This window comes from Pelmatolapia mariae, linkage group LG3_W (genome assembly GCF_036321145.2).
Source record: "Pelmatolapia mariae isolate MD_Pm_ZW linkage group LG3_W, Pm_UMD_F_2, whole genome shotgun sequence".
NCBI lineage: Eukaryota > Metazoa > Chordata > Actinopteri > Cichliformes > Cichlidae > Pelmatolapia > Pelmatolapia mariae.
In genome coordinates this window covers 47543744-47557087 of record NC_086229.1, presented here as the reverse complement: position 1 = coordinate 47557087, position 13344 = coordinate 47543744, and the positions used below count along the sequence as shown (strand labels likewise).

Below are 13344 nucleotides of genomic sequence, written 5' to 3'. Positions count from 1 at the left end.
AATGCGTCCTCCTTTTCCCCAGATTTAAAGGATGGGTCGGGTGTATCCTTCGTGGCCCACCATATCCCAGAATTCATAGCGCGGCCCAGCCAATTCCACTTTCCAACAATGGTGGAAGCTACTTAGTTTTAATATTACTCTTTCTGGGTCACAAAATAAACTTTTAACATATTTTCAGGTGAGAATGTAGCTGTGTAAACTTCAAATATCTGCTTGATTTATTAAGACATCACTATTTGGAAAAGTGCTCTGACCTTTTTTGGAAACGTCTGTTACCCACCAGCTTGATAGCTAGCCGGGGGTTCAAGGCTCACTAGAGCTTGCGAGAACAGCGAACTCCCGGCACATCGTTTTCAGACCCCCGCTGTCTTTCGCTACTCAGGTTAAACATAATATATAAGTCACTTAGATAACCTAAAAATGTTATTGTTTGGCTTTTTTCAGTGTTTTATTTGTTTGTGAGTAAATTGGTTTGGCTGAGATTACAGCTGAATAAATGTCAAACGGAAAACTGATTAAACAGAAGTGTGAGATGGTAGAGAATTTACTCCAGTGTCCTGTTATATTTTAGATAGCAAGGAGCAGATGGCTGAGTTTATTAAACTCCACTGAAACAGCTGGTGATGCAAATCTGAAGACTAGACAGTCCAATTTCACAGCCACTCACTTCCAGCCTTCAAAGGACCCGGCCCACATAGACTGCGAAGGCCGGGTCCTCAGGAGGATGCAGCCTATGAATTTGGACACGGCTAAAGACAGGATGTTTTTAATTTTAGAGAAACTGTCCGAATGCAAGAAAGCAGGCCTATATATTGGTTTAACATGCTTCAAAATTCATTACTGTGTTACTGGAGGCCAAGGTAATGCCATCCAGATTAAGTGTCTAGTTAGAGACAATGTTTCTAAGATTTTAACTGATTGCTAAAGACAATATCTATTCAGCCAATCACATGGGAGCAACCCGACAGAATTGGGCAACTGTGTTCAATGCGACCCACTGAAGTTCAAGCCGAGAATCAGAAGAGCGTCTCTGGCTGACTTCAAACCTGGCAGCAGCAGAAGACCTCACCGGTCTTTTATGCTGCTCCTTTCAGCAAAGAAAAGGAACTTGAGGCTACAATTCACACGAGCTCATCAAAACTGGACCACAGAAATTTGGAAAAATATTGCCTGGTGTTTTTGCATGTCAGTGTCTGCTGAAACATTCCAATGGTATGGTCACAGTTTGGCATAAACAACATGAAAACATGTATCCATTCTTGGCACCCCACTATACCAGCTGAGCACCACAGCCTACCATAGTATTACTGTTCACCATGTCCATTCCTTGGTGACCACAGCTTACCCCCGTCTACTAGATTGACTGGCAGCTCTGTGATCTGCAAAACAAATCTGCTTAAGGGTATCAATAAAGAAGAAACACGGCAGATCAGAGCTGAAGATTTATTTGTTGAGTCAAATATTATTTAATCTCTCTTGAAGAAAAAAAAAAAGATGAACTGGCCCTTTAAACACGAATCTCCTTTTCTCGACTGTCCTGGAAGGCGGCTGCAAGTTTCCATCTGACGTCACCCGGAAGCGGGGGACGGGGGGTGGAGCCCGGGAGAAGATGGCGTTTCTTCGCTGTAGGCGAGATCCCTGCGGCGTTATCTGCTTGATTTTAACTTATTTCAGCGTGTTTTATGCGGACTATGTGGTCATACAGTACGTGCTCATCCCCGCGTACTCGGACAGGTGGGTGTTTTGCATTTTCACGCCTTTTTAAGCCCCTTAAAATCCCTCAACATGTCGTCCGCCTCTTTGCTGTGCCTTCATTCATTTGACAGCAAACAGATCAACAGTAACGGCATCTTCACGATTTCACCCTCGGCTCAGTGAAACTGAATCAAATCTCGTTTGTTCTCACTGTAACGTGGCCTTCCAGTTCACGTCTTTGGCGGTTTTGTAACCAGGCTCGCGCTCCATCACAGGTGGCTTTCGGTTTGTTTTCGTAGCTGAGGCGTTTCATTAGCCTGCTCTGGAGCCGACGAGTCCAGCTGTCGTTCAAAATTTTTGGTGATTTAAAGTTGCTCTGCGTGTCTGAGAACAAAAATCCTCTTTAAAACCAGAATCGCAGCTTCTCCTAAACCAACGAGAGTTGCTCTTTAATACGTCCTAAATTCATAACTGCGTTAACCAAGTCTTCATTTCAAATTCAGACTTTCCTGAGCTGAGAAGCGCTCACTTCCTCAATTTTCACCCAAATATTTTAAAGGTTAGCGTCAGAGAAATGTTTGTATGTACTCTTATTTTCAGTCAAATGTAGTGCTTTGTGCTTGTTTTGTGCAGTTTTGTATGAAATTGGATGTAACCAGGACTATTTAGAAAGCAAAGGAGACATTGATGAGGACTAATATTTCTACTGTAAAACGTATTTTATTAATATTGTAAAGTTGTCAAAGTTACAGAGCAGTCATCCAGCCCCTTCAGAGAAACTTATGCTCAGTTAAGTTGTAGTTTAATGCAAAAAAAATCAGTTTTTCTTTGCCTTTTGTTATCATGAACTTAATTTACAGGATATTTACATGTACTGTGGACTCCCTGAAGCTCTGATGACTTGTTTCACTTCTGTCATTGTACTGCTGTAGGGTCTTTACGTTAAACATAAAGCACCCAGAGGTGACTGCTGTTGGCATTGGGCATTATCCAAATAAAATTTAATTGAATTCTATTAAGAAGATTAAATGATGAAGTGTAATAATAACATGTCTCTTCTGTGTTTCTGACAGTGTGTGGTGTACTCTCCACGGGTCAGTGTTCAACCTGATTCTGCTGCTGCTGCTTGCCTGCCACTCTAAAGCTGTTTTCTCAGATCCTGGTCAGTAAGACACACACACACACACGCCCTGTGTGTCATATTTAGCTCTCATAAAGTTAAAGTGTGTCTTTTACACCCCCAAAAATTGATTCTGTTCATCTGGACGTAGCGTTTTCAGTGGGACAAACATTTGGTCACTCATCCGAATGACTTTTTCAGTCTCATCTCACTGCAGGTTTCCCCAACCCTATAAACAGTACACTGGCACAATAACTGAAACTAGCATCACTGGAGAACAATGGGCTGTGAAGTCGATGGCTGCAATCACAGCATTGTAAGATGGCGAAAGATGTACCCTTAGGCCCCCTCCTCGATTCAGAGATGGTCTTTCCCTTTTCACGTAAATGAAAATCCTCATCATTGAAAGAGTGTCCACTGGCCTGTAGGTGTAAATAAACTGCAGAGTCCTGGCCTGACGAGGTAGCTCTTCTGTGTGGTGTCATCCGCTTCGCCAGAGGTTGTTTGGTTTCCCCGATTTATAAATCCTGGCAATCCTCCTGGCACTTAACAGCGTAGACTATGTTACTCTGTTTGTCTTTTACTATTCAGACTTCAACCAGCCAAGGTTGCACATGTCCAGGAAAACATCTAGATCAGTTTTCCAGTACTAGAAATCGTGAGTGGTGCTAAAAATGTGGACAGAAAGGCAGATAAAATCCAGATTCAAATGTGGGCACTTGTTGCAAGATGACTTCCTTAAGCTTAAGTACCATTATTTAAAAAAAAAAAAAAAAAAAAAAAAAAAAAAAAGCTTTGGTTTTGCCCTGTGTTGCTTTTTAACTTTGCACTAACGATGCGCTGATAGTTCATTCAGGGCTGCTAGCAGTCTCCCTTTGTTTCAGGGTAATGCAGATATCTTTTTATAAACCACTAACTTTCCTCTTTGAAAGTTTTTCAGCTCTTCATCATAATTTCTTTCACTATCCAAAAACACACACGCTGTGGGTTCTGGGTGTAAACATCCAAACAAATGTCTTTTGTATCTGTGTGTTTAGGCATGGTGCCTCTTCCTGATACGGCCATCGACTTCTCGGACCTCCGCTCTCAGTCGTCTCGGATGAACGAGCGGGTGAGTCGCAAGAACCCAGAAATCTTTGTGATCCTCCTGAGTAGACACACAGACTTACACAAATTAAAGGCAGTTTCAGGAGAATGGGTTTGGGGACGTTTTCCGCAGTTTTCCTCGGTCACGTGTAGCACCGAGAGGGTAACGACAGCATCAGATGCGTTCGGACTGCTGGAAAAATCCTCCGTGTGGTTTAGGGGGGAAAGCCGCCAGGACAGAGCAGGAAGGAGGCGGCACAGATGACGCCCACTCGCTCAGGAGAAGAATGTGATTCTCACACGAGCGGAGGCTGAGATCACAGAGCCGGCAGGTTGAAATCCAGAAAATTAGAGAAAAACAAGTTCAGCCTGAAAATGATATCACGATACTGCAAGCAGGGAAATCTGATATTTCTGACGATGTAGAAGAAATACCGGACAGTGTTTTATTGAAGCCTGCTAGACAACAGTATTTCTAAGTGTAGTTAAATAAAAGGCTTTTTCGTCCTTCCCTTTGATGAGCTGCTGTCACTGATGACAGCACGAGTCAAATGTAAGCACAAAAGTAGCTGATGTTGCGCTTTCACAGCAGAGTTTAAGTAAAATTATAAAATAAGTGCTTCACACTTTAGTTTAGCATTAAATAAAGTAACCCTGTAACCGTGCAGTGCTGTCAGAGAGAACTGTATCATATTTTCGACCTGGTAAGTTGTATGTTGGCTTGGGCTTGTTAACCAGCTGCTCAGAGCCCTGCTTTACCCCTGCGTAACTACACCCGTCATTTCAAAGCACCGTCAGCTCTTCTTGTCATGCTGAGATTTTCAGTGGGAGTGAGCAGAATGGACAGGATTAGAAACGAGTCCATCAAAGGGACGGCTCAGGTCGAGCTGAGATGGTGCGGATGTGTGCAGAGGAGGGAGAGTGGCTATATTAGACAAAGGATGGTGAGGATGGAGCTGCCAGCCAGGAGGACATGCAGGGGTTGGTGAGATAGAGTGAGATGGAGATGATCCATTGTGATCACTCCTAAAAGAAGAAGCAGCTTGAGCTTCCTGTTGTATGGAGCACAGCTAACAAGCGCTCCAGGTCACATGGTCACGTCTTTTAGGCCACATCTCCAGCTACTAGCATCACCTCCTTGGTAGCCTGGTTGTACTCGACAGGTGTTTATTAATTTTTTTCCACACCAGTTTGTGTTTGGTTGAAGCGGCTCTTTTATTTTGGTACTAAATCTAAATCGCTGGCTGCCACACCGCTCTCACTGTCGGTCGTGCTCGGCCTGGTCTCGTTGCGCACACTACGAAACATAAACGTGCTGTGTCGCTATAGCAATGATATCACATAAAAATTCACAGACGACATGCAGCACAGCTGAGTGTCACTTCATGTCAGCTGAGGATGATGGCAAAAACGGCAGGGTGTTGGGTAACCTAATTGGCCGGCTGCTGGCCTATTTGGACCAATGACGGCGTTTCCATCCATCGAGTTCACCTGCACCAAACTGACTGAAAAGATCCGTCACTAATCTGTAGCGTAGTTTGCTGCAGGCTGACAGCAGTTCACCTCTCAGTATCAGTGAAACTTTTCGAGTCGGGGCGATGTGATGCCGTCTGCATTTTTAATGACCTGGAGGTGAGAGAGGGAGGGAGGGAGAACTGAAACGTGTGGATGGATTTCTGCAGGTTTGAGGGGGAAAGTGCTGGTTTTTATATGTAGGAAGTAAGACTGGACAGTTTTTAAAAATGTATTCTTCACAGCTAAGAGCAGAACCAGAATGATAGCTGCGTTTTAATCCCACAGATTATAAAAACCTGTATGCAAGCAACACTGACACTAAAAGAACAAACACTGGAAGACCTCCAAATTCCAACTTTTGTTCCCACCCTGAACTCAGCAGTGATGTTTGTGGCTTGAAAATAAGCAAAAACAAGCCGAACGCTAATGACAGAGAGGGAGCGTCGGAGGATGGCAGCTCTTCTCTGAGCTGTAATTTTACCAGGTTTGCACCGTGTTTATCTCAGAGCTCCTTCATTCACGTCCCAGCAGCTGCACTCGTGTCTGCTTCAGAGCGTGTTATTATGCTCTTTTGAGCTTACAGCTGTCTGTAAAGTGTGTTCCTGCCAAAGTAAGGAAACCCTGAATGCGTAACTATAAGTTTAGATCATATTGTATGATTTTTATTTTTTATTTTTTTTAAAACTTTAAAGCAGAAATGATTGGTGCACGTGCAGCTGCTCCTCCTCACCCTCAGCCTGCACTTGTGAGTGTTTGAGGTTTTAACACATGAACTGCTGCGCTGCTGTGTTCAGGGCTGCGAGGGCTGGACGGTGTGCAGTCGCTGCGAAACCTACAGACCCCCCAGAGCACATCACTGCCGCGTCTGCCAGAGGTGCATACGCCGCATGGACCACCACTGTCCCTGGTGAGAACACGCCCTCGTCTGTCCGTCGGCCTGCCACCCCCCTGCTCTGTTTTTACACCTCTAGCATCTTCTCATCTGTGGTTTTCTGATGTGTGTGTGTCATTTTTAGGATCAATAATTGTGTCGGGGAGCTAAACCAGAAGTATTTCATCCAGTTTCTCTTCTACACTGGTGAGCACACAATTCACACTGCCTGTCGAAATTATGACTTTTTAGAAAACACACAAAGTTTTCACACGCTGGAGGTCTTCACAAAAAAACAGACAAAAGTCTGCTCTGGGTTTGCTGCCCCAAGTGGACGTGTGAATGTGGTGAGCTGCTGCTGCTGCTGCTTTCACCTCAGTTTGAAAAGTGAAGGCAGAGCTTCTCAGGCTGTGATTTGTGATGTGACGTCTGTGCGCAGGTATGGCCAGCCTGTACTCCATGGTGCTGGTGGTGTCGGCGTGGGTGTGGAGAATAAGGAACGAGCGAGGCGGTGACGCAGAGAAGGAAAGCGAGGAGACGCCCAGCAAACACCTGATAGTGTGAGTCAAAGCGACCTGTGACGGCTGGTTTTCAGGGTGAAGCGTCAGGCTTGTGACAGTTTCCTTCTCCTCTTTGTCTCAGGGCGCATTACATCATCCTCCTCGTGGAGTCGGTGCTGTTTGGTGTGTTTGTCATGGTCATCTTCTACGATCAGGTACACACGCACACACTTTAAGTATTAGAGATCAGTCTAATGAAAACATGCCGTCAGTCAGAGGTGATGCAGGCATGTTACAAGTTGTCCCTATTGTGCGGTACACAGCTTCTTCCTGTCTTTGTCTTTCACAATAAAAGCCCTAGACATATAGATTGCATTCCTATTATGTATATCTTTGGATTAGTAGAGTAAAATACTGCTGTCATTAAAAAACCCTAAACGGTGTTAAAGAAATGCTACTATATCGCATGTTTGACCGGTGGGTAGCGCAGGTCAAACGTGATATTAAGACGACCTTGAGATGTGTGTCTGTTTTCTGCCAGTAACGTTGAAGCTCCTTAAAGAAACAAAAGAAAAAAATCACGTGCCCCCGTTTGTGGTTTGTCTTCTCTCAGCTGGTCTCCATAATCACAGACGAGACTCCCATCGAGCAGATGAGAAACAGGCTGATGATTAAAGACAGGGCTTCTTTGTCCTCTTCATCCTCCTCCACCTCCTCCTCGCAGTTGCCTCACCACCCTTCACACACCCGCAAGCCGAAGCTGGCCCTGTTGCGGGAGGTCTTTGGGAGAGGTGCACTTGTTTTTTGACACCTACGTCTCGCCGGCGCTCCAGATACATAAAGCACTGCTTCACCTCTCTTTCCGTCTTTGCAGGGTCGGTCTTTTGCTGGCTTCTCCCGCTCCACTCCAGCCCTCCGTCAGTTGGAGGCATCACCTACTCCGCCCTGCCTGACTACGACGTCTGACCCGTGGGCACAAGAGGGGACGGAGAGGAGAGAAAAGAAAAAGGGAAGGCGAGGGAGGTTTTTGTGTGCTTGTGTGAGCGCGTGAATGAATTTTCTGCATATTTATGATGTCTTATCTCTGGAACTGAGGGGGTGAGAGTAAAAGGGATGAAGGCCGAGGTGTGAATGAATGAATGAATGAATGAAGAATGAATAATGCACCAAGTATGACACTCCTCCAGGACCTAAACACAATGTTTTTGCTCATGAAAACCTATTTCTCATCTTTCCCGGCACGAGGAAAGAGCACTGACCGCTCCCCCCGATGTGTCCTGATGTGCAGTTTTACTACCAGCAGTTATAGGAAAGAGCTACTCCTGTGTGGACTCTGGGATTTGACTGGTGTGGCTTTTAGACAGTTTCACACTAAACAGACTGAATTAAAAAAGTCTAAATATAATGTCCACTAAAACCAACGACAGACGCTGCTAAAGAGACGTAAATGCAACATGCACATCAAGTGCGTCCAAAGCTGTGGGATGGGGGAAAATGAGACGCGCAGTCGCTTCAATGTTCTTTAAAGAGTAACTCAAAAACGGGTACAAGTCACCTGACCAGGGTTTAAATCCTGACAGGCAAAGAACACGACCTTGTGATTCCTCGTGTTGTGAGGGTGAGCCGATGCCTGTCTTTCATGTTCAGTTCAAACAGTGATCACCATCAGCTCTGCCTTTAACAACAGATTTGATGTCAGCTCAGTTATGAAACTGAGCTTGGCGTCATACTTGTGAGACATCTCTCTTCATGGCACGATGCTTAAAATTTAGTTAAACCTCCAGATTTTTATTTGTGGAATTTACTTTTCTATTCAGTTCAATACAGTTTTATTTGTTTAGCACCAAATCGCAACAACAGTCAGCTCAAGGGGCTTGTAACGTAAAGACCCTGCAGTAATACAGAGAAAATCCCAACAATCAGATGACCCCAGTGAGCAAGTGAAACTACACGACCAGCTTTGCATGATTTAAAATTAAAAATAAGCCTTGTTTATATTAAATAAAGCTCCTCCCGCTTTAAGACAGCTTTCTTCTCATTGGCTGCCCCTGGTCACTCTATGCATTTGTGTATGTGCGAAACTTCATTTGTACAGAGAGGGTGTAACCTCATCTGTCCAACACTTCCTCCAAATATGGGTATGGAGTCATTCTTTAATCCCGTGAGTGTAAGAAGAGGAAAGCCCGTCCTGTGAGTTACTCTTTAATTAAAATGCCTGAAACGTTTCAGCCACTGTAACCAGCTGATGTCCACTAACAGTCAGATATCAGTCAAATCCCAGTGCTTTACTGCTTTATTCAACCAGTATTTATGCTGGTGATTGTTTTACCACTCAAGCTTTCATCAGCCTCCACAGGAAGTTCCTAAAACAGGTCAGTTCAGCTTCCTGGTTCATCTCAGTGTTTCTTAATCATACACTGCAGCACGAAAGAGAGACTATTTGAGTTTTTATGTACAGTTGAGCTTTAATTATTCGGGCTGCACTGATACTGAATCGTTAGGTTCTGTGTATTTTGTGTTTTGTTTTTTTTCGTTTGTTTTCCGTCCACACTGGTGAAGCCTTGTGGTGCAAAACATGTCAAGCTTTAAATTTTGTTTATGCAACTACTGTTTACCATGGTATGCTTTGTGGCCATAAGTACGTATGCTTTTTCAATCTACGCTGGTGTTCAACCAGAAAGTTTATCCACAGGGATATTTGTACATTTTGATGGTGGGCTCTATTGGGAATGAATAAGCCCTCTAATTGAAGCATCCAAATACTTTTAGTCACATAGTTTATTAACGTGTTTACGTGGAGGGCAATTAATTATCTATTTTTATTCTCGTGCTCAACCAATCTTAAATTGTTTCTATATTTATAACATTCATTCGTTTTATTCTGAAACATAAATGGATTAGCTTCCTGTGCAGTCATGTCCAGGATTACAAGCAAGTGTGGGAATGCTGAATTCTTGTTTTGGGGTTTTTGTTTTTTACTCTTCATTCTTCTGTTTGACGTGCTACTAAACTTTGTTACGTTTGCAGATTTCTTACACTATTATTACGCACACATGCACACACACATATAGTTTGGTGCAATTGAAGGTATAAAAAAGAAGCTGCTTTGGGGGAAAAGGATTTACTACACTGAAATCTGTTTTGACAGTGAAACGCAAACACAGAGTACACCAGTGAGTATTCTGCTTTATCTCAGTGAAGGGACGACTCTCTTTTCTAACTATTCTGTGGAATTATCTCTAACAATAAGTGTGTATTTTTATGTGAGGGGTGGGGCTGCCTTTCACTGCTGACCTGTTACTTGGATATATTTGAAAGTATTAAACCTTAAGTGACCAGAGGCGGGCGATTTATCAGCACATTATATTTTGAACACAGGAAACAGTCTCAAATGGATGATGGTGATCATGTGATACATTTTATAAAGTAAACTGGTGGCTTTGTATTGGAAAGAGTCAGAGGTCAGACATGAAGGCAGCTCCACCCTCTGTGTGGTTTTATGTATGTGTGTATATATTTTTTCATTTCCTTGTCCAACCTGGGCTGAACAATATTCTGCGAATTGTCCATTTTCTCAGAGTACTCGCTGCAGCCCTCAGAGGTTTCGATCAAAACTTGCCAGCTGGGAGATGAAGTTACATGAGTTAATCTGCCTTTTTTATATTTTAACATGTTTTTGGATATTTATTAACAATTTAAAGGCAAAATATTAAAGATTAGAGAGATGTTATGAAACAGCTGTAGAAAGACTTCTAGTTCTGCATTCACATTGTGAACAACGTGGGTCTGCTGGTGCAGAAATGCATACTTTATTTTGACCTTTAAACATTACACTTCATATGGTTAGATGAATATAAACAAAATCTACTAAATATTTTTACAGTAAGAATGAGTCAAAAAATGTTGACGCACACATGTACTGCTACGTTTTTTTTGTTTTTTTGTTGTTGTTGTTAATGTGGACATCCTGCATATCTGAAAAAATATGTACATCTGGGACTAGTGGCTGGTTAGCTTAGCTTAGCATTGGACCTAGAAATTAGATTATCCAAAATCAGCATAGCAATGTGTGGTGTCAACCAATGAAAGTTTCTTGAAGGCCAATGGTGGAGCTCTACGTCAAGTGCTACTACTGCTACTTTTGTCTAGCCTACAGGTATCTTCTTTGGAGCTGGTGCATAGTCACACAATATTGGATGATCACAAGGGTTTTTTTCTTTTTTTTAGATTCAGCTAGAAAAATTACTTGGCTATGCTAAAGAAAAGATCGCTTGACTGTGCAAGTTGAGAAATTAGGCTAAATGTACCTACACTGCAACAACATGACAGAAATTGATTGCAATAAACTTGTCAGAATGTTGAATGCAAGCATTTTCAGGGTCAGGGCTAATTAACATAGTAATATTTTCCAAAAGAAACACCAGCATTTTTGTTACAAGTTAAGTCTGCTATGACAATATATCTAGAGAGAAGCTCATCTTTAAATGGGAATTGATTTGAGGTAGACTGGAGGCCACTGTGGCATCGCACTGGCTCAGTCTGAACCAGTCTCTGGCCACTTTCAGTGTAACTGGGTGGCTAGCTGGTTTAAGTCCTGATTATACTCAGACATGGACAGATGGAGACATGACGGCAGAGTTGCTATATTTTAATGTAATGTCTCAGCAGATGAGTCTGTTAAGTCAGAAGAAACATGCAGGTCGGCAGATGTCTGGATAGACCCTGGCGCTCACTGTCTGACGAAGAAAATTTATGTCACTTAAATACCAGAGGACTGGCTGCAGAAAGTATAATTAAGGCTTAACAACCAGCATAGGCTTTAGGAAGAACTCCGTAGACTTATGGGGTCAGGTGTTTCAAAGCTTTACGGAAAGATAAGCTAATAAACTGCTAGCTTAAGTGCACATCAGGGTATTATTCTTAAACATTTGCACAGTTGAGTGATTCTCACAAAGATCCCCCCACATGAGGAAAAATACAAGGCTTCTGGAACATTCATACTATTAAAGATTCAGTATTTTCTAACATTCAGATGTTAGTTTAAATTTTGCCTTTAAGCTCATCATTTTCCTCCAAACTGTCAAAGAAAGTAGAATCTCGTGTTGCTCAGCTGTGAGGCGGGCCTTACTGCCAGGTAAATGCAACATGTGGACCGTGTAAAGGCTACAAATGCTTGGGACAGTTCTCCAAGGCTTTTGGTCCTTTTAAAGAGAAAAATCATACGTGTATATGAGGCTTTTACTGTTCGTCTCATTCTAATTTATTTAGAATTATGTTGCACATTGGATTTTAAGTTTAGCTGCATTTTGTTCACAGTGTGAAAGCACGTTTTTGGAGCCAGGGGTTCTTCGAGCTGTACGCTGCCTTATTTCTGTGGGATTTTTAACTTTTATAGTGACTGCAGAGGATGGTGGAAGGGTTTCCGGAAAGTTTCTCATAACTGCTCTCATGACAGACAGAAACACTCAGTCCTCGTCCAGGTTGGGTCTCTGCTAGCTGTACATAGGAAAGTTCATATTTTCTATCAATGATGTGCAATTCTCATGAAGGGACAGTTCCTGGAGTCTTTTTTTGTTTTTGATCAGTTTGAAGCAAAACGAGGTTTGAAATGTTTTTGATCTTGTGAACGTCAGAGAAGTCCAGAGGTACACAAGGTTTGACGTTTTAATTAGTCTCTCCTTAAAATTATTTTTGGTCTAATTGAGGGTTTATTCAGGGCTGAACAAAGAGTCCAAAACATCACTCACAAACAAAACCAACTGTACCTCAAATTTGTCCAACACCTAAAAAAAAAAACACAAAAAAAACATTTTAAACTGTAGATGTTTTTGTCCAGGTGTGTGTTTGTATCATCAGCGCTTGTTTTTGTTGATCCATGTCGGGGCAGTCGCCTCCTCATAACTGATTGTTAAAATCCAGCATAGATGTTGCTAGCTGAAACAAAACAGGCGCACCTTGTGTGCTGTTTTACTAGACAGCGAGAAGGAATGTGCGCACACACAAAGAGGGCCTGAAATTAATAGCTAGCTGCCAGTCAAACACAAGCGCTAAATCAGAAGATATTTCTTTTGCAATTTTTTGTTTATTTGAACCAAATCCAAAAAACTTTTGTAAAACAGTATTTTGAGATTTGGGAAGATGTGTTTTCAGATTGGGTTGTTGGTTGGCTAAAAAAAAAAAAAAAAAGTTTCAGAGCCCAAAAAACAGAGTTTAATATCATGCGGCTTCATGATGAACAAGTTTACAGCTCACTGATGTTTTATTTATTTCATGTTACAACCTTGAAACCGTGACCTGTGTATCATTTCTATTGATATGCTGCTCTGGATCGTTCACCTGGAATTAAACTGACGTCTTTTAAACTACTTTGGCTCCTTTTGGTTTTTCACGGTGGTTTGTGTGGTTTTACTTTATTTTAGCATTACATGTACATCCAATAGTGGTAACAACAACAAAGGCAGGAATTTTGAAATATTCTGAACATTATCAGACATGAAACATGAGTCTTTAAGTTTTTGCTTTTGCTGTCTCACAAGTGGGCGCTGCAGGTGCACCAG

The 13344-nt window shown here is 42.4% G+C and overlaps 1 protein-coding gene across 1 annotated transcript; it reads left to right on the top strand.

Annotated features, from left to right (window-relative positions):
• Positions 1-1587: 1587 nt before the first annotated feature.
• Positions 1588-13134, top strand: zgc:77880 (zf-DHHC domain-containing protein). The gene is made up of 9 exons (XM_063469528.1): positions 1588-1734; positions 2769-2857; positions 3853-3926; positions 6211-6323; positions 6433-6494; positions 6727-6847; positions 6930-7002; positions 7401-7578; positions 7662-13134. The coding sequence occupies exons 1-9, from the start codon at positions 1610-1612 to the stop codon at positions 7751-7753; spliced, it is 927 nt and encodes a 308-aa protein (XP_063325598.1). The 5' UTR covers positions 1588-1609; the 3' UTR covers positions 7754-13134.
• Positions 13135-13344: the final 210 nt, after the last annotated feature.